General features: G+C 37.8%; 1 protein-coding gene across 1 annotated transcript in view; it reads left to right on the top strand.

The window, feature by feature from the left end:
- Window positions 1-26,677, top strand: part of LOC150086779 (inosine-5'-monophosphate dehydrogenase 1a-like) — a 199,643-nt gene that overhangs the window by 112,245 nt on the left and 60,721 nt on the right. The window contains exons 9-10 of the mRNA XM_090371573.1: window positions 8,426-8,516; window positions 18,965-19,060. Of these exons, the coding sequence (XP_090227699.1) occupies window positions 8,426-8,516; window positions 18,965-19,060 (187 nt within the window). The remainder of the gene's footprint in view (window positions 1-8,425; window positions 8,517-18,964; window positions 19,061-26,677) is intronic.

Here is a 26,677-nt window from a genome sequence, read left to right as displayed (position 1 = left end):
CTTATTTTCGTTAATGAATACAGCTGTAATAAATATCCAAGAATAGTTTGCTGTAATTGTTTAATTAGCCACAAAAAAAAAAAAGCAAGGTTTTTTGTTTCCAATGCCTTGCTCAATTTAGGAAGCAATAAAGACTGACAAAAGAACTTAAAGTTTATTAAAAACTAGTATCATTAAAGATTTATTTTCAAAGAAAATAAATGTATGGGATAGCAACTCCTCTATTGCATTGTTGATAGTCTAGAAATATCAGCATCTATATTTATGAGTGAAAACACTGCCCTCTCCTGTCAATAATCAGAAATTGATTGCAAATAAGTAGTCTGCATTCAGAAAACTGTTAGATTCATTCTCTTCTGGTATGTAGTGCAGTAGTGATGATATCCATGACATTAACCCCAGGGGCTCACATCTGGTGAGTATGGGCTTGGCACACCCAGGGTCCTGAGCTGGATATCATCATTCTTCTCTTTCTTGGTTCCCCTTCTACTTCTGACTCTCTCTCTCTCTCTCTCTCTCTCTCTCTCTCTCTCTCTCTCTCTCTCTCTCTCTCTCTCTCTCTCTCTCTCTCTCAGGGTAATTCAGAAATTATTTTTTGGCTGGTGCAGCATAAGCCTCAGTATCTAATTGCAAGAAAAATACATAAGTATTCCCTTTGGTGAAATTATACACTTGCAGGTGAGATTGAAACAATATAACTGTTGCATGTGGAGGTCTTAGATCAGTTTTAGCCATACTATTAGATTCCACAGTTCCATCTAGACATCTCCCTATGGATGCCCCCTTAAAAATGGTTGCTGTATGTTCCTTGGGATCATTTTCATTCTTGTCTCCATATAGCCAAATCATTTGAGTACTGCAAATGACCTTGACAGTCTGGTTGCCCCAGCTACTTTCTTATAAGGAGTTCAGTGGACATCATCCCCTATGGGATCTCTACTTGACAGACATAACATTTTATTACTAAAGACAGACTCTCATGCTTATGTGTACTGCTGCAGATAATCAACCTCAGCAGTAACAGCTTGCTCCTACATACTTTTTCCTTGCATTAGTAGTCAGCATTAGGCAACCCAATTAGTACTGATCGCCTCCAAATACTCTCTGAATTCCCAAAAAGAAAGTAGATTGCATGCAGAAGAAATGAAAACATATAATTATCAAATTATCCAATATCAGCCCACTGACAACACTGCTGAGCATATTGCAGATTGATAGCAGGTGAAACCACTGCTGGAAATTTTCAGACGTAAGTTTCTGGTAGAATGATATTTCTCAGTGATGCAAAATAAATAAATAAAAATAAAGTATATAATTTATTGAATTGTCCAACCATCCTTAACTTTCATAATTATGAATGCTAAAAGTAAAATCACAATTGTGTAAAGGGGAAAGGGAAAGTTCTGGACTTAATTTGCTTCCACTAACCATGAAAGATCTGAAAGACTATCAAGCAACTTGGTGACAACTTCTCGTTGACACCCTCTCTAGTCTTAAGTTTGAAAGTACAAGATTAAGATTTATCCTCTTCCAAAGAGATAACAAATGCCCTTGAAAATTGCTCTCTCTCATCTATCTTCTGCATTCATAATGTTTCAAAAGAATGAAATAAGGGCTGAAAAGTTTAAAATCAATATATGCCTGCTTTCCATACAACCAGATATGAACTGCAAGGATTTCTAAATAGATCAACAAATAGCTGCTAACCCCAGTGAAATATATTACATAATGCAAGTGCAATGATGCATGATGACCAAGTGCAAGCCAGAGCTTGCACTTGGTCATCACGCAACACAGCGGCAACCCCCAAGGCAGAATGCACTGGTCCCACAGGAACTAGTAGTTGTTGGTGACTCTATTGTCAGGGAAACAGGGAACATGCTTTGTAAAAAGGATAGGTGGAACAGGACCAGGGATGTCTGCCAGGGGCAAAGGTTGATGACGTTGTAGAGCGGATATCATCTTTTAAAGGCACAAAAGGTGATATAGTTGTGCACGTTGGCACTAATGATATTAAGAGTAGGAGACCGGCGGAATTACTTAACAAGTACAGGTCACTGTTGAAAAAAAGCCGTAAATTAGGATTGAATTTGAAAGTGTCTGCAATTCTGCCCAGACACGATAGGAAAGAGTATATGATGAGAGCCTTGTTGATCAATTCGGCCCTGGAAAGATTGTGCAAAGCTCAAGGGGTAGAATTTTTTTCACCCTGGTCGGTACTTGTTAACAGGAAAGACTGCTTCTACAGGGATGGGATACACTTAAATAGAAAGGGTGCAAGAATATTTGCTGATGCTATCAAGGCAGTGTTAGGTGGGTCGGAAAACTGCTAGCTTGGGGGGATACAAGGACTAATAGATTAACAGTAGCGATTGGCAGAGATGAAAGTGATTCTTGCACTGCTTCTATTGGAATGAGCAGCAGCCTGGAAAACAAGATGCAGGATATTTCAGTGACTGCTGGGAGTCATTGCAGTACAAGTAAACACATGGGTTGTGTTAGGGTAACTAAGAATAAGAACAGGCTCTTGTATACTTGCGTGTACACCAATGCTAGGAGTTTGGTAAATAAATTTGATGAATTTGAGGTATTGCTCAAAGCATCAAAGGCAGATATTGTTCAGATATCAGAGACGTGGTGTCACACAGATATAAGGAATGCAGAACTGGAATTTGGGGAGTACAATGTGTACAGAAAGGATAGACAGGATAGGAAGGGAGGAGGGGTTATGCTATTAGTTAAGAAACACACAAAATCCAAGGAAATGAAGCCAGTCGACATCGCTGGACAGTGCAGTGTTGAGTCAGTTTGGTGTGACATAAGCATTGGGAGATCAAAATTGAGAGAAGGAGTGTGTTATAGGCCTAATGACTCTGATGAGTATAATAAGAAACTGTACAGGGAAATAGTGGGCCAGTAAATCAAAGAGTCTTATAATGAGGAATTTTAATTTCCTAGATATTGACTGGAATTTGTGGGTTGGTCATTCATACACTAGCAAGGCTTTTGTGGATTTATTGGATGATTGTTTTCTATATCAGCATGTTCGGGAGGCAACTAGAGGGAGTAATACTCTTGATCTGATTATCAGTAGTGATTCTTCATGCATTAAGAATCTGCAGATAAAGGAACCACTAGGTGGCAGTGATCACAGTGTGCTGAAGTGGGATTTACTCAGAGGTAACTACCATCAGGGGTAAAAGGGAAGGGTTTTTGCTTTCGTAAAGGCAACTACGATGGTCTGAGACAGTATTTAAATTCTATACAGTGGGCCCAACTGATGGCATTACCAACAGCAAATTCAAAATGGGAAGCATTCAAAGAACTTATCTTGGAAGCTACTAGGTTTTTACATACCAACTAAGAAATATTGTTCAAGATTTAGGCCTAAATGGATGTCAAATGAAGTAATGAGACATATGGCAGAGAAGAAAAATGCATGGGATACATATAAATTAATGGGTGACATGGAAGCCTATGATAGATATAAGCTGGTCTGTAACCAAGTCACAAAGGAGATTAGGCAGGCAAAGGCAGATTATGAGAAATCCTTGGCAAAGGATGCAAAGAAAAACAGCAAAGAGTTCTTTACCTATGCAAACTCTAGAAGGAAAGGGATGAATCAGATTGGTCCACTGGATGTTGATGGTTCAACAGTTGAGGATCCTGCTCAGGTGGCTAACAAACTAAACAAGTATTTTGCATCTACATTCACACATGAGGAGTTATTCAGGAAGGGGAATGCCAGAGGTGAAGTAAACTCTGCCAGTGAGCTAGATGATTTTGTAATAACTGAGAGGAAAGTGGAGGAGAAATTGTTGAGGATAAACATAAAAAAGGCACCTGGGGTGGATGGGATCTATCCAGCTATATTAAAGGAGGCAGCAAAGGAAGTAAGTGAACCCTTAGCCATAATTATGAGAGCTTCTTTGGACTCAGGGGAGGTACCCATAGACTGGAGATGTGCAAATGTGACCCCAATTCACAAAGGCTGACACAAGTAATTATAGACCTGTGAGTTTAACTTCTGTTCCAGGAAAATTAATGGAGGCACTGGTTAAAGAAGCACTGCAGGATCATCTAGACAAGACGTCAGTTATACCTCGGACACAGCATGGTTTTATTAAGGGAAAGTGTTGCCCGACCAATTTGATTGGATACTGTAATGCAGTCACAAAAGAACTGGATGCAGGGAATAACTTTGATATTATATGTTTGGATCTTAGAAAGGCTTTTGATACTGTTGCACATGGAAGACTGCTGCACAAATTGGAGCAGTGTGGCATTGGAGGCAAATTGCTGCTGTGGATAAAGGGATGGTTGAGGGGGAGAAGACAGAGAGTGGTAATCAATGGACACTGCTCATTGTGGACTAATGTTATTAGTGGAGTTCCTCAGGGTTCAATGTTGGGTCCATTGTTGTTTTCTGTATTTATAAATGATATTGACGATGGTATATCAAACTTAATGTCCAAGTTTGCAGGCGATACAAAGGTTGGCAGGGTTGTTAAGGACACTACTGACGCTATGCTGCTGCAACATGATCTGGAAAGGTTGAGCAGATGTGCTGAGAGGTGGCAAATGAAGTTTAACATTGGCAAATGTAAAGTACTACATATGGGAAACAGTAACCCCAGAGCAACGTATCAACTCTGGATTACTACACTGACAGTGGTAGAGAATGAAAAGTACCTGGGGGTAATTGTGCAAGCAGATATGAAGTTCTCTGAGCAGTGCAGACGGGCTGCAAGAGTAGCTCATGGTGTCTTGTCAATGATATGCAGGAATTTTTCTAGCAGGGATAAGGAGGTGATTATTCCCTTGTATAAGGCAATGTTCAGGCTACACCTTAAGTACTGTATACAGGTCTGGAGGCCTCATTTCAAGAAGGATGTAGAGCTACTGGAACGGGTACTGAGAAGGGCAACAAGATTTTTTTTTTTTTTTTGGCTGATGCTGCATAAGCTCATACATATGCTTTCTTGCATCACATGCTGCTACTACTACTATTAGCGAATGGAACAAAAGGTTGCTCTTACGAAGAAAGGCTTAAGTTTTGCAAAATACAGTGTCTGATGACTAGGCACTGTATGGTTTGGATGGCCTTGAATGGTTTGAGCATGCTCAATGCCAATGGGATTCTTCCTCTTGCTCAGAACATACACCTCAGAGGGCATAAATTCAAATTGAGGAAAGACAGATGTAGGATAGATGTGTGGAAATTTGCCTTTAGCCATTGGGTAGTTGTTTGGTGGAACAGACTTCCATCCCTTGTTGTGGAAGTTGATAGCCTAAATAAATTTAAGGCTCAGCTGGACAGGTATTTCAAACGAACGGAGGGGTGAAATGGGAGTGGTGTTTTTTTTTTTTTTTTTTTGTCTGATGCTGCATAAGCTTGCTTTCTTGCATCATATGCCTCTTCTAATGCTAATGCTAATAATTCCCTTCCCTCTGTATTGTTCTCTCATTTCTTTCCCAAGAGCTTTTTTCTAATTCTTGGCCTCATTAAGTTATGCTGGCATTTTCAAAACCAGGAAAGGATCAGTCTAATTAACAAAATTTCTGGACTCTGAGTCACAAGTGACATTAGTGACCTACTGGTATGCCTACTTTTCAGTCACCAACCCTTTATCCAAGAGCTCCCTGATTCTGCAAAAATGAGTTGAAAAAAACAAAGAAAAAAGTTTCTACAAAAAGACAACGCTGAAACATCCTTGCTAAATACTCCATGTCTAATCATCCACTCAGTAGGTGACTAACCAGCAGGGAAACAATTGTTCCTAATTCAAAAAAGTCCTTTAAAGTATAGCTTGATGATTCAAACATATCAAATGCCTTAAACAGGTGTCATCTTAGTTAAAATAGTAAATTGTCAAATGTAATCTCAAGTGTGACAGAAGAAATTCAATTCACAAAGAATTGTGCAAACAAGGATTAACAGTCAGAAATGGAAATAATTTGGTTATTTAATTTGAATGATATAGTCAAATTATATCATTTGATTATTATTTTGTTCAATTATGTTATTTGAATGATTATTTTATTAGCTATATGGTGCAAGGAAGCCTGAGGCTTATGCTGCACTAGCCATAAAAAATTCCTGAGTTACCCTGAGAGAGAGAGAGAGAGAGAGAGAGAGAGAGAGAGAGAGAGAGAGAGAGAGAGAATCACCAAGAAAGAGAATGATGATATCTAGCTCAGGACCCTGGGTATGCTAAGCCCATACTCACCAGATGTGAGCCTCTACAATATAATTGAATGATTAGTAGTTGCTAATTACTACACCAATCTTGATTCCACCCAGCACCAAAATCTTCAAAAAAAAAAAAAGCAGGGAAAACAGCAGTGCTGAACAAGAATAATCAAATGGAACTAGAAGAAAAGACACCATTAGGTGAAGGATTTCTCAAAGAGGGATAATTCAAAGATAGAAAGACATCAGGATATCTCTAGTAATGGATTCTTACATTAAATGGAATTGAAGATGTTTTTGCACTAACATAGAGGAAATACAAGATCTCATTATGAAGTACTCCTCTATATGCCTACTTGGAGGAAACTTATCTTGAACTTCAAGACTTCACAAAATAAGGAAGTTATCATAATACAAAAAGGATAGAATTCTAGACTGCAAAATGGGGCTGTGATACTTTTCAACTCACACATACCCTATAAAATAGTCCTCTTAAATAGTGCTATTGACACAACAACCATATGTATGATAAATTTGGAATATTCCTTCAGATTATGATTTTAAGCTCTGGAATTAGTTCAGCTACAACAGTCCCTGCACCTAATCTGACAATACAGAACTCATTGTAGACATTTGGAGTATTCAATATAGAGGATGGCTATTGTTATGGCAGGGCAGTCATAAGCTTTGCATTGTATCCAGATATTTAAAAGTATAGTAACTTCATTCAAGATTAGTAATTTCAAGGTTAGGTCAACACAATAAAAACAGAGTTGTTTTAAATTCCACTTCAAGCATAGCCAAGAGTTAGAATATATCAGCAGAACTACCATGGCCCTGAGCGCCAAGCAATTTTCCTTAGTGCGATTTACTAGTGTCTTTCTGGTGTTGAGTGCTAGCCATTCAAAACTTTTTTTTTCCGATTGCAGCATTACTTTTTTTTTTTTTTGCTAGCAGTTCAGATGAAAAGAGGTGGTATTGGCGAGATTGAGAATCGGGTATACACATCTTTTTATTATTGGAAGAAAATCCACCCCACTGCACATCCTGTCACACTCAACTTATGGTTCAATATTTTCTGGTAGATTGTCCTCTTTACTTATCCATTCACTCAAGGATGTTCCAGTCATTCTTCAGATTGTGAACAAAGCTCAGAATTTATCCCATTTTCTTTGGAAATGATGCAAATATAGAAGAACTCTTACTACACATAAGTGTATTGACTACAGATGTATATAATTCAATAGCTATACTACTACCTCTATTAAATAAACTATGAACAGACACAATTTTGCCTCAGTAGCCCTTGTTTCATTAAATGCCATACCATTAATAACATGACCACCATCTAAGTGGTCATCCTGAGATAGTTTATATAGTATGAACACAACTCATAACAGTATACAGTTTCATGGCAAACCATAGTACATCATAACAGAAGGCTTCACAAAGGGGACTTTGTAGCCCATGATTTATATTTCTCTTACTCCCTCCCAGGAGAGCCAGTCTAGATTGGTTACAAACAGTCTCTGTAGCCAAAGCAAATGGAAGAAATGTTCTCATTATGACGGAGTCATGATTCGGTCTTATTCTTGGACCCTTCTCCCAATGTTTAATATTACACAACAGAACCATTATGTTGCTGGTCTGATGATCTGGGAAGGAATAATGATAAATGGCCTCACCACTCTACATCCCTGGGTGAGGTGCTTGACTGCCCAAAGTTATAGCAGGTTTTTGATGGTGCCATAGGATTATCATGGATGATAATGCTTTTCTGTATGGGGCTCTACCAGTCATTCAATTCCTTTAAAGTGGAGGATATTCTTTGGATGGAGTGGCCAGTTAGATCCAATTGAGCATGTCTGGGATACACAACCTCCTGCCAGAACTTTCTTTGCATTAAGATCTGCCATTGAAGAAGAGTGGGATTTATTACCACAAAGCCTTATCATCAGCCTTGTTCGCAGTAGGAGATCTTGTTGTCAGGGTGATCTTACTCCCTGTTAAACACCTGGTATGTCAAACCTGAAAATAAATGGATATTTTTTATAATTTAGTATAATTTTATCTCAGTTTAATAATACTCTTCCATGAAACATTTGATAGAATTCTGTAAAGTACATATTTTTTTTAATATTTCAAGATTTTTCCAGTGTAGTAATTAGTATGATCTGTTCATAATATAATTTATTTTTTTTATTTTTTTTTTTGTTTGTTGTTTTCTTTAAGGATTCTTCTCAAGGAAACTCAATCTTCCAGATTGACATGATTTGCTACATTAAAAAGAAATACCCGGCCCTTCAGGTTGTAGGAGGCAATGGTTTGTTGATATTTCTAGTAATACTATATTGCTATAATTATAATGAACAGTGCATCATAGTGAATAAGAAGGTAAATTAAAACTGTTTTTGATTACAATTTTCTTATCAAATACTGGCTGAAAGGAATCTGATCAGTATTGTTTCTTTCTTTGTTTTGAGTTTTTATGGTACATCAGCTACTGAAAATACAATACCAAGTTCAAGAGGTAGTTTGAAATTTTGTTTCCTTAGTTATATTCATATTGTAATAACATGGAGCACAGAAATTAGGGTTTCATGATTGAATATTTTTTCTTTAAACTCCTCTGTCTTATGTGTTTAATGACAACAATATCAGTGTAATACATCAAAAAACATAGACATTAAAAAACTGCATATTTTCTTGATTACCTTGTATAATGTAGTATGATTGTTAACACGTATTACTTTGTATTCCTTTTCATACCTTTTTGTAGGAAAATTCTTCAACCCAACGCTCACATCCAATTGATCTAATTAATACATTATGTAAAGGCCCAAGTTAAAAATGCAATATAAACCATTAAAATATTGTTAATTTAACCTGATTTTCTAATAACTAATCTTGTATTTAGTTCCCATTATCCACTCACCGCCAAGAAGGAAGAGCAAAGCGTAGTTGATGCACACCAACGCACCCAAAACTAAACCAACCAGCAATAAACAGACTGGAAACCGATGACAATTGTCAAATTCTGCATTAAAATCTTTTTGACTAAACTTCTTTATAAGTGACCAGATTATTTCGGCTGCGATCCATGCTCAAAAGAAGTAAAGTAACACACTTAACAAAATCCACTCTGTTATAAAATTGAATTTAATTAAAATAAGGAACACGCGACGAGATTATTTTTGTTAACCAATGCAAATAGAGTTATTCACACATGCGCGTAAAGGTCCACGAGACCGAAATGGTGAATGGTCTACGTACATTTATCGAATTTGAATTCAATCTCATTTCTAGTGTTTCAGCTATTAAGAGCTTTATGCATTCATTTTGTATATTAATCACACTCGCCTCGTTAAAAAGAAAAACATGGTTCTCCTGGATCGCTTGAAAAGAAAGTTCAGATGCACCTGTCCTTTTGCCCTCACAGATGCCTGGTGTTGTTGAATTCGCATAGAAAGATAATTCTGGGTAGAACCAATGTAAAAAGAGTTACATTCCCCACACGCAATGTTATAGACTATATTGGTTCATTCCATGTTAGAGATTGAGGTAGTCTTCCTCATCTTCAGTATTGTCTGGAGTTTATTTACAGGTGAGGAAGATTACCTCAACCTCTAACAGATGCCTGGTGTTGTTGAATTCGCATAGAAAGATAATTCTGGGTAGAACCGATGTAAAAAGAGTTACATTCCCCACACACAATGTTATAGACTATATTGGTTCATTCCATGTTAGAGATTGAGGTAGTCTTCCTCATCTTCAGTATTGTCTGGAGTTTATTTACAGGTGAGGAAGATTACCTCAACCTCTAACATGGAACGAACCAATATAGTCTATAACATTGCATGTGGGGAATGTAACTCTTTTTACATCGGTTCTACCCAGAATTATCTTTCTATGCGAATTCAACAACACCAGGCATCTGTGAGGGCAAAAGGACAGGTGCATCTGAACTTTCTTTTCAAGCGATCCAGGAGAACCATGTTTTTCTTTTTAACGAGGCGAGTGTGATTAATATACAAAATGAATGCATAAAGCTCTTAATAGCTGAAACACTAGAAATGAGATTGAATTCAAATTCGATAAATGTACGTAGACCATTCACCATTTCGGTCTCGTGGACCTTTACGCGCATGTGTGAATAACTCTATTTGCATTGGTTAACAAAAATAATCTCGTCGCGTGTTCCTTATTTTAATTGAATTCAATTTTATAACAGAGTGGATTTTGTTAAGTGTGTTACTTTACTTCTTGTGGTCTTATAAAGAAGTTAAAGAAACTTATAAAGAAGTTTAGTCAAAAAGATTTTAATGCAGAATTTGACAATTGTCATCGGTTTCCAGTCTGTTTATTGCTGGTTGGTTTAGTTTTGGGTGCGTTGGTGTGCATCAGCTACGCTTTGCTCTTCCTTCTTGGCGGTGAGTGGATAATGGGAACTGAATACAAGATTAGTTTTAAGTAAATCAGGTTAAATTAACAATATTTTAATGGTTTATATTGCATTTTTAACTTGGGCCTTTTACATAATGTATTAACCAGATCAATTGGATGTGAGCATTGGGTTGAAGAATTTTCCTACAAAAAGGTATGAGATATCTCTTATATTTAACAATATTATTTATGTAGGAAAGATTGAGCTTTATTGCTCTTATATTTTGTAATTTGTATATTAGATTATGCATAGCAGTAGTTTACTTTGACTTATTGAGGGAAATGTATTTTGTAATACTGTACTTCCAGTTTATCCATATATAAATAGTGAAGAAATGGGATGAATCAAGCACACATAAGTTTCTCTTTTGGTTATATTTTAATTAATTTCTGTCTCATTTCTTAATAAAGCAATACCTCGCTTAGCACGGCTTCAAACAGCACGGGTTTCGCTATAACACGGTTTTCAATTAAGTTTAAGGTGAAAATTTACTGTACATGTTAAAACTCATTCAATTGCCTAGACACTTACTCTACATATATGCTGTGTTGTCGTAGCCTAGGTAAACATACATATATGCTGCAGTGCCAACTATATTGTCTCACATGCGCATATGCCAATAGCTCCCCTCAGGCAGTCAGTGGCAACATGCAACAGTGTTCAGTATTCTTAATACCATTATGACAAGACAATGTGATAGCTTTTCAAACTTTTCATTTCACAATTAATTTTTTACCCCTTTGAATACAATTGAAAATATATCTGCACCTTGGCTAGAAATCACTGCCAACAACATGTCTTCTATTTGGCAACATGTTTTGTCCCATTTGGCAAATGATCTCACTGGTTTTGAATCGCAAGTTCAAAGAACTGCCAAAGAATTTTCAACAGAAGAATTGGAGAAAGTTTTTCGGGGGATTGACATGGCGTGCAAGGCGATTATGAAGGGAGATCCGAAGGTTGAACACAGCATCAAGATACGGCAAATTTTACAAGATGGGATTCGATGCTACAAAGACTTGTATGCCGAGAAAAAGAAGAGACGACTTCACCAGATTTCATTATTGAAATACCTAAATAAACAATAAAGCTTTTTTCTCATCTCTCATGCTGTTACCTTTTCATTAATTAAATTTTTGCAATATATATTTTTTTCAAATCCCTTTAATTGGCTATCAAGTGCAAATTGTTTATAGGTTTATTATAATTTGTTTATAGACTGTTTCTCTGGTATGCATTCAATTAAAACCTATTATAATTATACCTCAATCAGTATGGTTTCACGTAACACGGAATAGTTTTGGTACCAGTTATCAGTGGGTGCAGGGGTGTTGCTGTATTGTTATTTCTATCAGTGACAAATTTGTAATATGAATATCCAAATTCATTTCGTATGATCTGTTGGCTGTTGTATATCCTAAGATCTGAGCAATTGTTATTAAAACTAAATGTGGGCTAATTGTGTATATAGATTTATTCTTAAAATTGTAAATATTTAAAATACTCTAAATATTTCTAGCATATTTCAGTGACTGCACTTTTTAATTTAATGTTGAACATTAATAAGATATGTGGTTCAAATTGAACACTGGGCTTTGTTAGAATATCTTGTTACTTTTTGTTTTTATTTTTTTCTGACTATCTGATACAGTAAAAATGTAAATCATTTTTACTGTATATTTTTGCCATATACTACATAGAATACATATGATATACAGTAAAAATGTAAATAATTTTTACTGTATATTTTTGCTATATACTACATAGAATAGAATATGATATGGACTAGTTAACTAAATACAGCAGATCATTGATTATTGGGTGATTGAACATCCCATGGCCTAGATATTTTTGAAGGAACCAAGCCGTCATAGATACCTAAGCAAAAAAAATCTTAACAGGATCAAAGTTTTTTCCAACTAAATTGAGTATTGAGATTCAGATTTTTATTATGCTAGTGTTGACAACCACAGAAAATGTGTGGTTCTCAACACTAGTCAAGTTGCACAAGTACAGTTAACAGGCCTCAGGTGTCAAGCGTTCTGTGATCAAGTGATTTTTGGGTGTTATCTCCAAAGAGCCTTTGAGTGATAGATTATATTTTGTTTCATCAACCGTTTTATTTATTTATTAATTAGTGTAGCTCTTTTGCACTACAAGAAGTAGGCAAAGGCCCAGAAAGGAAAGTTACCTTTCTGTTTTTTTTTCTAATAGTACTAACTAACTTAGCTGCTTGGTCACCTTGTGGCACAGCTCATGCCTCCCTGTGGTGGGGCCGGAAACTTGGGTGGTAAAGCAAACCCCCAGGGCCAAAAGGAGCAAAACATGGATTGTGATAATTTTCCACCGATTAGGACTGCAAATGCAAATGGATTTGCACATACCCGATAATGACTTATCTAATGCAGAGACTGAGAACAGATGCTCACCGAATGGAATACCCAAGTTTTCTCATTCTGCATTCGCTAACTAACCAGTCCTTAGGCAATCTATCGGCATTTCTAAAGCCTTGAGAGCATAGCTGGCTTCCCAAAAATGATACAACAGCTGAAATCTAGCGATTTGCTTGTTATGGTATGCCTTGACATAAAGAAAGCCTTTGGCACCACCTGGCGTTTTGGTATCTTGAAAGATCTTCATTCCCTCGACCTGAGAGACCACTTATCATGTTACATATAAAACTTCCTTCAGTATAGATATTTTCAAGTCGACTATCAGCAAGCCCTCTCGCAAATCTATATACAAGAGGAAGGAGTCCCACAGGGCTCAGTTCTCAGTGCTACCTTATTTGCAATGAGAATAAATCATATTACCAAACATATTTCAACACTGCGAATTCATACCTCTATGCCGATGATCTGACTGTTTCCTGCAGTCCACTGAGTATGAACTTCATTGAAAGGCAACTACAAATCTCACTAAACAATATTGAACTATGGATGATACAGAATGAGTACCAACTATCTCATCAGAAATCTAGTGCCATTCACTTTTGTAACAAACGAGGGATGCATCCTGACCCAGAGCTACACCTGACAAACCATCCTATCTCAGTTATTAATAGCATTTGCCTCCTCAGTCTAATTCTTGATAGTAAGCTTAATTTCTTAGAGCATGTCAGATATCTCCAGACAACCTGCCAGAAAAAAAAACGAACATTCTCAGAATTCTTTATTCTATAACATGGGGTGGAGACCGCTACACCTTACTTCACCTGTATAGAACTCTAATTAGGTCTCATCTTGATTATGGGAACTGGTGTATGAACTGGTGAACCCTGGTGTATGACTCTGCTAGGGAGAATGTGATAGCATGGCTTGCTCCTATTCAACATTTTGCCCTCAGGATTGCTACAAGTATTTATAGAACATTGCAAGTACAAAGTCTCTATATTGAAGCCCATGAAGTTCCACTCTGTCTCAGAAGAAAGGTGTTAATTCTGAATTATGCTTCTAAAATTCAAAGCATGCTTACCCATTCCATTTGGCCAATACTTGTGATCCACAGTTTAAAATGTTCTATAGAAATAAACCCAGAGCGGTTCAGCCTACTCGTATCAGATTGCAGGCACTATCAGAAAGTTAGAATGTACACCTCTCGAAAAAGTCATCCAAGATCTAAACACTTCAGCTCCCCCATGGTCCTGTATTAAACCATCTTGTGACAATCTTTTTCTAAACTGGGGAAAATATTCCCTTGCAAATATCACATGCGACAACTTCATACTGCTCACACACAAAACTATCCGCATTTCACAAAAATATATATATGGATGGATCAAAATCTGATAGTAGAGTAGGTGCTGCAGCAGTTTTCCCTTTAAACATTATCTCTGCCTACTGAATGCAGCAGTTATACAGCTGAGTTATTCACCATTAAGTTTGCCGTAGAAAATATACTTGCATCTCTCCATCAAAAAAATTATAATATATACGGACTTGAGTACACTAGTAGCCTTACAAAACACCAACCAATCTTTTAATAAAAACCATAAGAAGTAAGATGATACATATTCAGGAATGCCAGTAAGTAGTCATCTTCTGCTGGATCCCAGGCCACACTGGGATACCAGGAAGCGAATGTGCAGACTATGCTGAAAAACATCCATCCAATCCAGCATCTTCATGTTTTTGCGTTCCATATGTTGATTACAGATCTAATATACAAAGTTACATTGTTCCTTACAATATGTAAGGAACAATGGACACATCTACGGCAAGACGGTAGGTCCTTGAGGTTGTCACAGACATTCTCTCAGATATGCCAGACAAGCTGTACTTGCTACCTGGGAGTCTAAAACGCTGATGGAACTGATATTCGGGTGACACTCAAGTCAAGTGGACCCAATTTCGGCGAAGTCCGGACGGTCTGTGACAACCAAATCCTCTGCTTGCACCTTCACGATGGTGGGACTGTTAGTAATCCTGGGTATAACCTCCATGCACAAGCACATGGTGGGTGACCACCCAGGTGTGAACCAACGTAAGCAGGGGTCGAGGTGTGGCGCCCACACCACATGGAGGAATGCCGCCCCTCTATGTTACCAGGCAGTACTAGGTGGTAGATGACTCTCATCAACCGGTGAAATACCACCACTTTGCTTATTGGAGGCTTGAAGTGGTGGAACCCATGTTTAGTCTCTAGAGCTAAGTTCCGGTCAACCCTTCCCTATCTCTTCCATCATGCAGTATGATTGATGACTTTTGAGGTTATGATGAACGTTGTGGCGAGATCCAATATTCCTTACATTTCGAGGGTACAGCTCTAAAACGGTTTTCGCAGGCCGGCCGCTAGTTAGTACACCGGACCGAACCTATTGGTAACTCTCTAGGAGGCTTCCGGATCAGCTAGTGTATAATCTTGCTACCTCTACTCTGCCAGATAGTGACTGGAGGGAGTCCGAGTAGTGTGTATGCGGGGAGCATTGTCGAGGCCACGTTATGTCAAGGATCTGGGTATATTCTTCCCACATGTACGCCATATCCAAAAATTTCATTACTTCATACAGCATGTCCCACCCACTTTTTCTTACTATTGAATACACCATGAATTGTCAAACTAATAGAACAAGCTTATCTGCGAAAAGATCTAAACCTCCCAAGGATTTCCTAATTCATTTCACAAATATACGTGGTCTCAATTCTAATCTCAACGATGTCCATTTCCACTTGCAGTCTGCCAAACCCCATGTACTTTTTCTGACAGAATCTCAGTTATCGGCTTATTAAACTACTGTTCATCTCAGATGCCCAAATTATTCGCTGTATGATTCCTTTCGCCTCAAAGGTGGTACTTGTGCATATGTCCGTTCTGATATTCCCTGTCAGAGACTTGGCAATTTGGAATCTCCTCTCTTTGATCTTCTCTGGCTTAAAATCTCTCTACCTCATTGTGTCAAATTCATCTGTTGTCTCTACCGTTCTCCCAACTCCACTAATCACTTGGAGCTCTTTGACTTCCTCTCGTTGCAACTTGACTTTCTCCAGTCCAACTTTCCTAACAGTGAGGTAATTTTCCTTGGTGATTTTAATGTTCACAACTCCAGCTGGCTTCCGTTTTCTAGTCACACCGACCCAGCAGGTCGAGATGCTGAGGCTTTTGCAATTACTAATGACCTAGCACAGATTGTTCATTTACCTACAAGAATACCGGACAATCCTAATCATACAGCCAATACGCTTGATCTTTTTCTCACAAACAACCCTTCTAAGTACACGGTCGAAGTGAGAGGTCCTTTAGGCACTTCAGATCACAACTTGGTTATTGTCTCTTCTCCAATGGAACCTTTATCTCATGGCTATTCCCAACCTCGTGTTGTTTGGCATTACAAGAATGCAAAATGGGATGACCTGCGAGACTTCTTTTCTTCTTTTCCTTGGTCGGATTACTGTTTCAAAACTCCTGATGTCAACGTTTGCTCAGATCGTGTCAGTGAAATTATTCTTGCAGGAATGGAATCCTTTATCCCACACTCCACTTTAAAATCTCGTCCTTTATCTAAACCTTGGTTTTCCAATAAATGTGCTAAGGCTGTTCAAGAGAAGAATGTTGCATATCGTAATTGGCTTGTTTCTAATTCTTCAGTTTCATTTTCTGCCTACACCAAAGCTCGCAACAATTGTAAAGCAGTTATTACAGTATTGCTACTGGCACTGATAGATTATTCTACTTAATGTTGCATCATTTAGATGACAAGATGTTATATCTTATACTGACTTTATTGGATTCGATATCCGCTTCTGCTGGATCTCCAGTCACATCGGGATTAGAGGAAATGATTTGGCTGACATTGCAGCCAAATCGACACCACTGACGGTTAATCCTGGCCTGTTCGTCCCCTATACAGACTACAGGCAAGTGATCCGTCGTAACCTACAATCTCAGTGGCAAGATTCGTGGCATCGCCTGGTTATTACAAATAAACTATGTCGAATTAAGCCTGTGATCCATCCTTGGCGGTCCAGCTTACGCAGGGATCGCAAAGAGGAAGTTGTTCTTGCTCGGCTCCGCATAGGACATTGTCATTTGACACACTCCTTTCTGCTGAGGGCTGATGACCCTCCTATGTGCGAGCAATGCGACACCATCTTATCTGTTCAACATATTTTATGTGACTGTACTAGTTTTAGAAATGCTCGTTTTATCGCTTTTAACCATCTGACTGAGCCGTATACACTCAGTCAGATTTTATCTGACAATGACCATGTGTCTTCTATTTTTAGCTTTCTAAAATCAGTAAACCTCTTTACGCACATTTAAAAAATCTACCTTATTATTGTTACTTGTTTACTGATATTTATCTTTTACAGTTTATACTTGGTTTTTATATTTTGACTTAGTGACCTAATTCATTAGGTCACTGAACGTTTTTTACTTTTTTATGACAAGGTTTTGGCGCATTATAGCCTTAGTTGCTGATGCGCCAATAAAACCCAACCAACCAACCAACCAACTGACTTTATTTATTTGCATATTCTTGAAAAATTCTTATCTTATCTCTTGACAGTATTTATTTGTTCTGATCTTTACAGAAGCTGGAAAAGATTACTGAAATCTGTTCAGTTACTGGCCAATCTGTATTAATAAAAACCCTCATACAGAAAGCATGCACAGCCCAATGGATGGTGTTATAGTCAACTAATGAACTCAAACAACTGAAACATAAACCACAATTTTCGAATTCCAGATTCTGAATAAATAGGCAAGAAGTCATCTTTGCCAGGCTACTCATATTGGACATACTCATTTCATTTGTTTTTACTTGCATGTTGTACTCACTGTTGTATCACCCTCACAGTTAAATATATGTTGATGGACTGCCCTCATTACCAACATGTCTTCCTTTTGCTTCTCTTTCACAACTGTAAGAACCAATGACAATAAAACATATCTTTGGAGATAACTTCAAAATCTCTAAATTATATACGTCTCAAGCAAATTCACTTATATTCACACACCTAATTAGTTTTCATAATTTGCTTTTTGACTCCTATACTAGGTAGGACACATTAATAGGCACAATCTGGCCGCAGTAGCCTTTGTGCTGTTAAAACTATGAAACAACAAAATTTCTACAGTGATTACAAAAAATTTGGGTTTCCACTCATGGAAAAATTATCACCAGTAATAGTTTTTCCATGAGTTATTCCATCTCAAGTCATCAAGAAATCCTATTCACTGCCAAATAAACTAACTTGAAATTTCAGAAATATTACAGTATATTTCTGTTCAATATAACTAATTATAATATGATGGTGGAAGTACTTTTAAAATCTCCTACACTACACTATATTATAATTAGTATGCAGTTTTATATTTTTAAGATAGAATTGCATGCTAATTATAAGCTCTCATATACTGTCATTTTCCTCCACTGATTATTTAACTTTGGTGGCTGCGTGAACAGTTTAATGTAGCTTTTGAACCAATCATCACCTATTTAAAGATAATCATCACAATTAAAATTGCAATTGTAACACGAATTAAAAGAAAAAAATTGAAATACCAGTAAAATATGCCAAAAACTTGCCTATCATTACAAATGCCAGTAATTTCAACTTTTTTTGTCTTGCCAATTTACAGCTCTGAAATGAACTGAATTACAACTCAGAAAAACCTAATGCCAAGTGGGAGTGTTGTTTAGCAAAAGTTCATTAATAGTGCAGAAAGCAACACTTCAAAAATAACAAATAATTAATAATCTACTTCAATGTGTTTTGCTACATATTTAAAAATGCTTCATACCTTAAACTTATGTCTGCTGAAAGTTTAATTTTAAAAATGTTGTTAATTTGTGTTATTAAACTGTTCGATAAATATTTACACAGTGGTGACAGCAAGCCAGTCAAAGAATTTAATAGATGCAGGAGCAGATGCCTTAAGGGTTGGAATGGGTTGTGGAAGTATTTGCATAACTCAAGAAGGTTAGTAATGTCAAATAATTGTGTATAAATATATTGTTTTACCAGAATAAAAAATGATTTATTGAAGACATTACATAGAAACAGTTACTAGGGGAATAAGACACACTATAATAAACCAAATGTATCAAGGGATATAACAGCTATTCCATAGTGAAAGTAATAGGAAGCTATTCAAGATACTCCAGAATCTTTAAGCTTTGGAAACAAGAAACAGTAACCAATTAAGCAGTCATAGTGTGAACATCTAGAATGCCACTCTGTAAGGTTTTTGAAAAAGATTGATCATAAATTAATCTTACAGATATTATATTTTTAATTTAATATTTTTTACCTAATATAGAACTATTCTTTACCTAAACAAGCACAAATTCTCAAGTGATTTTAAAGGACATGTCAAACTGAAAAATGTACAAACTGCAGACCTAAAAACCAGTCACAAACTGGATGCACTGCCACATTTCCACAATGTATTAATCCTACCTTCTGTAAAGTATGTGATGTTTGAAATCTAGGGAAAAAATTCAAAAATATAAGATTGAAAATAAAGAACCTACCAAGAAGCAAGAAAATAACATTCCAGTTATCATAGTTACTGCCAGAAATCACTCCATATGATAAAATCTCAGATGCTATTAAATTGAGAAAAGCAAACCAAAACAGTATGTGGACACTGATGATATGATTAACCAAGGTGAAACAGTACTTGAGCTCCATGCAGGAGACAACAGCATGGGGACTGAATGCTCTAATGTTTCAAACACAGAAGCAGGAGAAGATAAGAATTTTGAATGCCCTATTTTTCCTAAAAAAAAAAAGATAAAAAGTTAACAACACCAGTACAAGCTAACAGCTCATAAAATAAGACATTGATCTTTCTCTTACAAAAACAATAATCCAACACACATCCTTCAATGGAACTGCAGAGGCTTTCCACAGCAATACTGATGAGCTCCATGATTTAATTTTCTAATATGGTCTGATAGCCATCTGCTTGCAAGAGACCAGTTGAACTTCATAGGTTACTCCAGAGATTAAAAATTAAACATTGTGTCAAAAATACAGAAATTTAACTTCCTTCCTCCACCCGCAGAGTTGGGACAGTCCTAATAGACTCAAGAAGTCCATTCAGACATATCCTCTTCAAACTTCATTGAAGCAGTTGCTGTCTATTACATCAAATTCTCTTTGGCTATCAACTCTGTATACCTCCTACCAAATCATGCATTTACTACCAAAAACCTAGTGTTTGTTGCACAAATATCTGCTCTTAGTTTATTGGGTGATTTTAATGGGCACCAACCATTATGCTGGATCTTCACATATGGACAGAAGAAGACAAATTGTAGAACCCTTCCTCAATTGCCAAAACTTCACCCTGCTTAACACTGGATCACATACATATGCACATTTCCCAATGGGATCAACCTCAGCTGTTGATCTTTCTGTATGCGGCCCCACTCTGTTTCTGTACGTAGAACAGATAATGCTAAATGACCCACTTGCTGGTGATCATTTCGGTATCATTGAAATCATTAGACAGTGAAAACCAAATAACATAACTTCTCCAAAGAAGACTTGGAAAACATTCTCTTCAAGCATATTCCTTAACAATGAAATTATGCCACCTCAAAGATATTGTCACAGAACACATAACGAAGCAAATACTAGGAGCAGCTACTAAGTCAATTCCAACATATTAACAACTGGTGGAATAATTCGTGCAGTAGAGAAGAAAGAAATAAAGTGTGGAACTTATTTTGTAAACATCTCACAGCAGTCAGTCTTATTATAGTAGAGGCAAAATTTTGCCTTGACTATTACTAAAGATATAGATACCAATCAATTTGGAAAAAAATCAAAAACCGAATGGCAAATATCCATTGATATTTTCCTCAATCTTCATTAGAAATGGATAAGACATTCTCCCCTCAGGAAAGATCAAATGCCCCTTGCAGAAACCATTTATAATGTATAAGCATGCGATCAATCTTTCTAGCATATTAAAACATTAGTTGAACAGTATAAAATAAATTTTAACACCAACTTTTCATTTGATTATGATAAACATTTCATGATAACCAGACTCAAAGAATCTTTAACCAGAATATCCAGTGGTCCAGTTGGAATATATAACATTGTGTTAATTCATTTAAATGAAATGGCCTTCAGTTCATCGTTGATTTTTTTATAATAAGACAATGTAATATTGATATGGATATGAATTTTTCCAACAGTATTGGCAAATTCGTACCCACAATCCTAGTGACATTAATTTGACTTGGCCTTCTTGGAAAAGATCAATCAGCCCTACATAACTACCTACCAATATATCACTCAACAGTTACTTAGCCAAACTATTGTTAAACATGGTTCATAAATGACTCACATGGTTTCTAGAAACAGAGCATCTCATGAACATAAATCATTATGGCTTTTGGCAAAACAGATGTCCACTGGATATGATGATCAAAGTACGGGTGAATATTCTTAACACTTTTATCAGAAAAGAACATTTAGTTATGGTTAGTCTTGATGTTGAAAAAGCCATTGACACCACATGGAGATAGGGCATCCTTCAAGACCTTCAACCCTTTGTACAGGTACCTTTTATTTAAAGCTTCCTAATTCAAACTTCCAGGTGTGCCTCAATCTTATGCTCAAGAAGGCATCCTTCTTGAACATGGGAGATTTTCAGCTCTGATGTATAGTGATTTTTTTCTATATAGAATAGCTTTCATCTGAGCAAAGAGACTTCAAAGACAAATTTCTCTCTATTAGTAACCTAAAGAGAGTATAACCAAAAGCTCAAAGAAAATTAGTTTTTTTTTTTTTTTTAATTTCATTTATGATCATGGTTTTCCTAATACACTAACTCTTAGCTACTTAGTCACTAGGTTGCACTGCTTCTGCTTCAGTGTGGCAGGGTCAGAAAGCCAGGATGAAAAGCTCATACCCCTGGGACTTAAAGAAGCTATCATGGACTATACAAACTCTGTCTATGGATCCAGCCAACAGTTCCCTCTGTTGTCAAATGGAAAAAAAAGAACACACAAATCAAACAACTTGTGCATCATTTCAATTTTATGACAGAGCACCCACTTGGTAAGCTCTTGTCATTTTTAATTCAAAAGTGCTTAGAGAATGCCGCTGGTTCACTGACAATGGTATGATGATGATTAAAGTTGGAACTATGAACTGATTGAACATCTAGTTAGGCATTCTGAACTTTTCCGGAAAACAGAAACAATGACTTTCAGAGGTGTTTTTGTAAAAGCCTTCCTTCATGCTGCCTTAAACACTTATTCACAAATGAGGAAATTTCCCAAGAACTAAAAGATCAAAGTGCCATAGAAGCCAAGAGAATTCTTACCTACCAAATTTAAATAGCATACTCACATTTTTCACTTTTCCAAATCGTCCAGTCACTATAAAGACAGGATATCTCATTCCTTATTAGATGTTTGAAATGCCAAAATTTTGAACGTTTACAGAGGGTTGGCAATAACTGTGGATCAAAAGAATCTACCCATAATGCTTGTCTTGCAAAAATACCACAGTGTCGATATTGTAAAGGTAATTGTTTTTATGATTTAAAGGAAATAAAAACATTGTTAAACCCCAGCTGTCATTTGACCTGAATCCTAGAGGGAGGTGGGGGAGAGAGAGAGAGAGCTTGATGCTGCTAAGGAATCCCAGTCATCTATAATTGGTTTTTTTTTATTATTTTTTTTTATTATTATCTCTTTCCCATGTTTCATAGTCTTCTGAAACATGGAAATGGGAGAAATATAAAACTGAAAATAGTCATGTATTTGGAAGCAGTAAAACAAATTACATCGAATATTATCGCATGCTCATATGCAGCAGTGCTTCAACAGCTGAAATTAAAAAAAAAAAAAACAATTTGCAGTTAAAACCAAAGTTTCAGTTTTCATGAAAACCTCAGTAGCTGACTGGGCTTGTTTAGTTTTATCTTCAACACAAATTCCTCTATTGCTAGTGTCAAATAAAGCTAAAAATGTTTCTTTTGCTGTCCCGCTAGATACAGTTCCATTTCTACTTCTGGGCACAAAATACTAAGACCTTGAAATAAAAGCAAAAAGTAGTCTTACCCTGACCACATGGATGTCGATAGGTGTGTGTCATCCTCAGCACGTAATATAATTGAGTCCTCGAATTATGTGCTGAGGACAGTATAAATTCAGGTCATTCTGTATTTCTCAAGAAAGCGAAACCAAAACTTGATTAACTGAAACAGGCCACTTCTTGGAAGCAAAAAAGAAACAATTCTGAACCCAAGTAATGTGTACATTTATTCAGCAGAATTTCTGAAGTAACATAGATGACATTCGCATCTTATATCCCAATAATCCTGCAGGCAACTGTATTCAAGAAAAAATTTAACCACAAAGGTAAATTTTGCAGTAAAACGCTACCAATCTTATTGATATTGGATGATAGTTTCCCATGTCAATTCTCTTGTACAATTACATAGTGACATCCAGTAGCACTTTTTCCCAGGGAAAAGATCAGTCCAATCCAGCACATTACTGATCAATTTCCCTTACCAGTTGAACATGAAAAACATTAGAAAAAATGGTTAACAACAGACTGCCAACACAGTTGTTAAGCTTGCATCAATAATGGCTTTTGTAAAGCCAGATAAAAGCAGAGGCAAATGTCTATAGAGCCTTTCTTTGAAATGCACGCCTAGTTATGATCTACCTCAACATTAAAAAGGCCTTCAACAGAACGTGTCATTATGGCATGCTACATGATCTGTCTATAGCCTGAGAGGCCATCTTCCAAAATTAATTCAAAACAAATAGGATATTAAAATAATTTATCAGAAATGTGGTTAAGAAGGGGGAATTCTCCACTCTCATTTCTCACTGCAACTCTCTATGATCAGAATTGATTCCAAAACTAAAAATATAACAGTTGAAATATACCTGTATGCAGTTGGCCTTGCCATATCATATCACTCACAATATGAAGCTGATTGAATAGTAGCTGCAAGAACAATAAATAAAATAGAAATATGGGCCAAGGACAATGGTTATAGGATATTAAAGGGAAAACAGCAACAGTCTATTTTTGCAGAAAACACAAATTACATACTGAGCCTGTGTATTTTATGTCTGCCTTCAATATGTTGTGCTACATTCACCTTATTTTCTTGATTTGGCACCATGTGAATTTTGCTATTCCCAAAATTAAACAGGATCTGATGATTTGAGTTGATTCAAGAAACCCAATCAAATATGCCCTATAGAGATTCTTTTTTGTTCTGATTACTGTTTTCCTCATTTTCTACTCGAGTATCCCAGGTTCCAGGCTTACATCAATGGAATCCGGCGTGTTTGCCGTGCGCTGCGACCCGTGGAAATTCAGAAAGGGGGATCCTGGTGGTTGAGGGGCCCAGCTTCAAACCCCTCGACGTGGGCACCTGTACGTGGTGAGGGGACCTCCCAGTGACGCTGCTGGACTTCCAGACTACCATCACTGGGATCCAATGCCCACAGCCCAGGTTCCAGTCTTACATCAATGGAATCCGGCGTGTTTGCCGTGCGCTGCGACCCGTGGAAATTCGGAAAGGGGGATCCTGGTGGTTGAGGGGCCCAGCTTCAATACACCACTTTGGCCCCTGCTTCGACATGACGGGTGGTCCTGGAAGGACCGGCTAGGATCAATCGGCTAGTAGGCTCGCCTGCGAGGGTCAACCGTGTCAATGCCATGCCCCTACCCTCATGGTCCGAGGGACAGGATTCAGGCTGGCGGCGGTGCGGGTATAGTGTCTGGGTAGCCCTGGCGTCCCACTCCCGAGCGCATTTATTGCAGGCCGGGTAGTGGGCGTCCCTTTGGGTTCCGTAGTGGGTGGGGAGCCCGGGCACTGAACCATATAAAAACTCTATGAATCCTGATAAACAAACTTCTTCAGAGGCCCCAACCCGGTCCCTATCTGAAACCATAGACAAAGAATCAGATAGCATTATTGCTAAAAAGAGGCAGCGAACCGAATTACCATCAGGGCCAGTCCCAAGGTTCTTAATCATGCATTCTACCAATGAGACACCGATTGGTAAAATGTCGCCCTTTTTTATTCAAAAAGGGTTAGATGGGTTAGCAGGTTCACCCAAATCAGTTAAAAGGCTTCGTTCTGGAGACCTTTTAATTGAAACTAAAAATGACATGCAATCAGAACATCTACTCCGAACAACATCAATCGGAGGAATACCGATAACAGTGACACCACACAGAACACTAAATTCATCGAGAGGTGTCATATCGGAGTGGGACCTTCTCGACGTAACCGAGGAGGAAATCTGCTCCGAACTAAAACCCCAGGGAGTTATTGCCGGGAAGAGAATTACTGCGCGAAGGGATGGAAAAATTGTTAAAACCAGGAGCGTTATCCTGACTTTTAACTCTCCTAAACCTCCTGACGAGATTAAAGCTGGATATATCAACTGTTCAGTGCGTCCATACGTTCCGAACCCTTTACGGTGTTTTAAATGCCAGAAGTATGGACATTCTCAAATGGCCTGCCGCGGAGTCCTTGCATGCGCTCGATGCGGTGCAAAGGACCACAAAACAACAGCATGTTCAGCCGCAAACCCCACCTGTATTAACTGTGAAAGCGAACACCCGGCCTACTCACGAGCATGCCAGAGGTGGAAAGAAGAAAAAGAAATTCAACGGCTGAAGGCAGAGCTAAATATATCATACCAGGAGGCAAGGAAATCGGTCAAACCCCTGAATATCAACAAACCTACCTACGCCCAGAAGGTAGCAGGGAGATGTTCCGTCGGAACTCAGACGGACATGACCATTCCTCCAAAGGAGTCTTTCACTCCCATCGTGCGGTATCTCTTAAGTTCTCAAAAACCTGCACAGAAGGACCAATCAGCTGCCACTCCTATATCGGTACCTCCTAATGCTCCACAAGTAACAAAGATAATTATGAAAGAAAAGAATAAGAAAGGGGAAGTCCCCCCTAGTACCCAAGAAAAGATGGATGTCGAGCAGAAGGAGGTACCCGAAGATTCAGTCTTGGAACTCTTTGCGGAGGAAGAAATGGACACGGGACAGCGTCCGTTCTTCCCCAAAAAAGATAAATCCAAGACTGATAAAAGTAAGCCCTCAGCACCTCGGAAGCCGCCTGATGGACCCACCAAGCCAAAATAATGGCTAAATTCCTACAATGGAATTGTCGTGGATTCCGGCGAAATATTGATGACATCAAGGCCCTCCTGCAAAAGCACGAGCCAGTTTGCTTTTGCTTGCAGGAGACATATCTAAAGGCAAATGATGATCCCACCATGCACAACATCACATTTTTTCGAAAGGATAGGATTGCGGATGGCCCTGTACATGGGGGAGTGGCTATCCTTGTGGGTAACCAGACCCCAGTGCAGCCTTTGCTAATTACAACCAGCATAGAGGCTGTTGCAATTCGCCTTTCAGTGGGATTTCTATTAACTGTGTGCTCCATTTATTTGCCACCTGGGACTGACGTCTCCCAGGCAGACCTTGATGATCTTCTTACGCAGCTGCCTCCCCCTTTCTTACTTTTCGGGGATTTTAACGGACATAACACCCTGTGGGGTAGTGCTA

Source organism: Mastigoproctus giganteus, chromosome 4, assembly GCF_048544385.1.
Source record: "Mastigoproctus giganteus isolate SK-2022 chromosome 4, ASM4854438v1, whole genome shotgun sequence".
Lineage (NCBI taxonomy): Eukaryota > Metazoa > Arthropoda > Arachnida > Uropygi > Thelyphonidae > Mastigoproctus > Mastigoproctus giganteus.
Note: the sequence above shows the minus strand (reverse complement) of the source record. Positions and strands in the feature narration are given on the sequence as shown.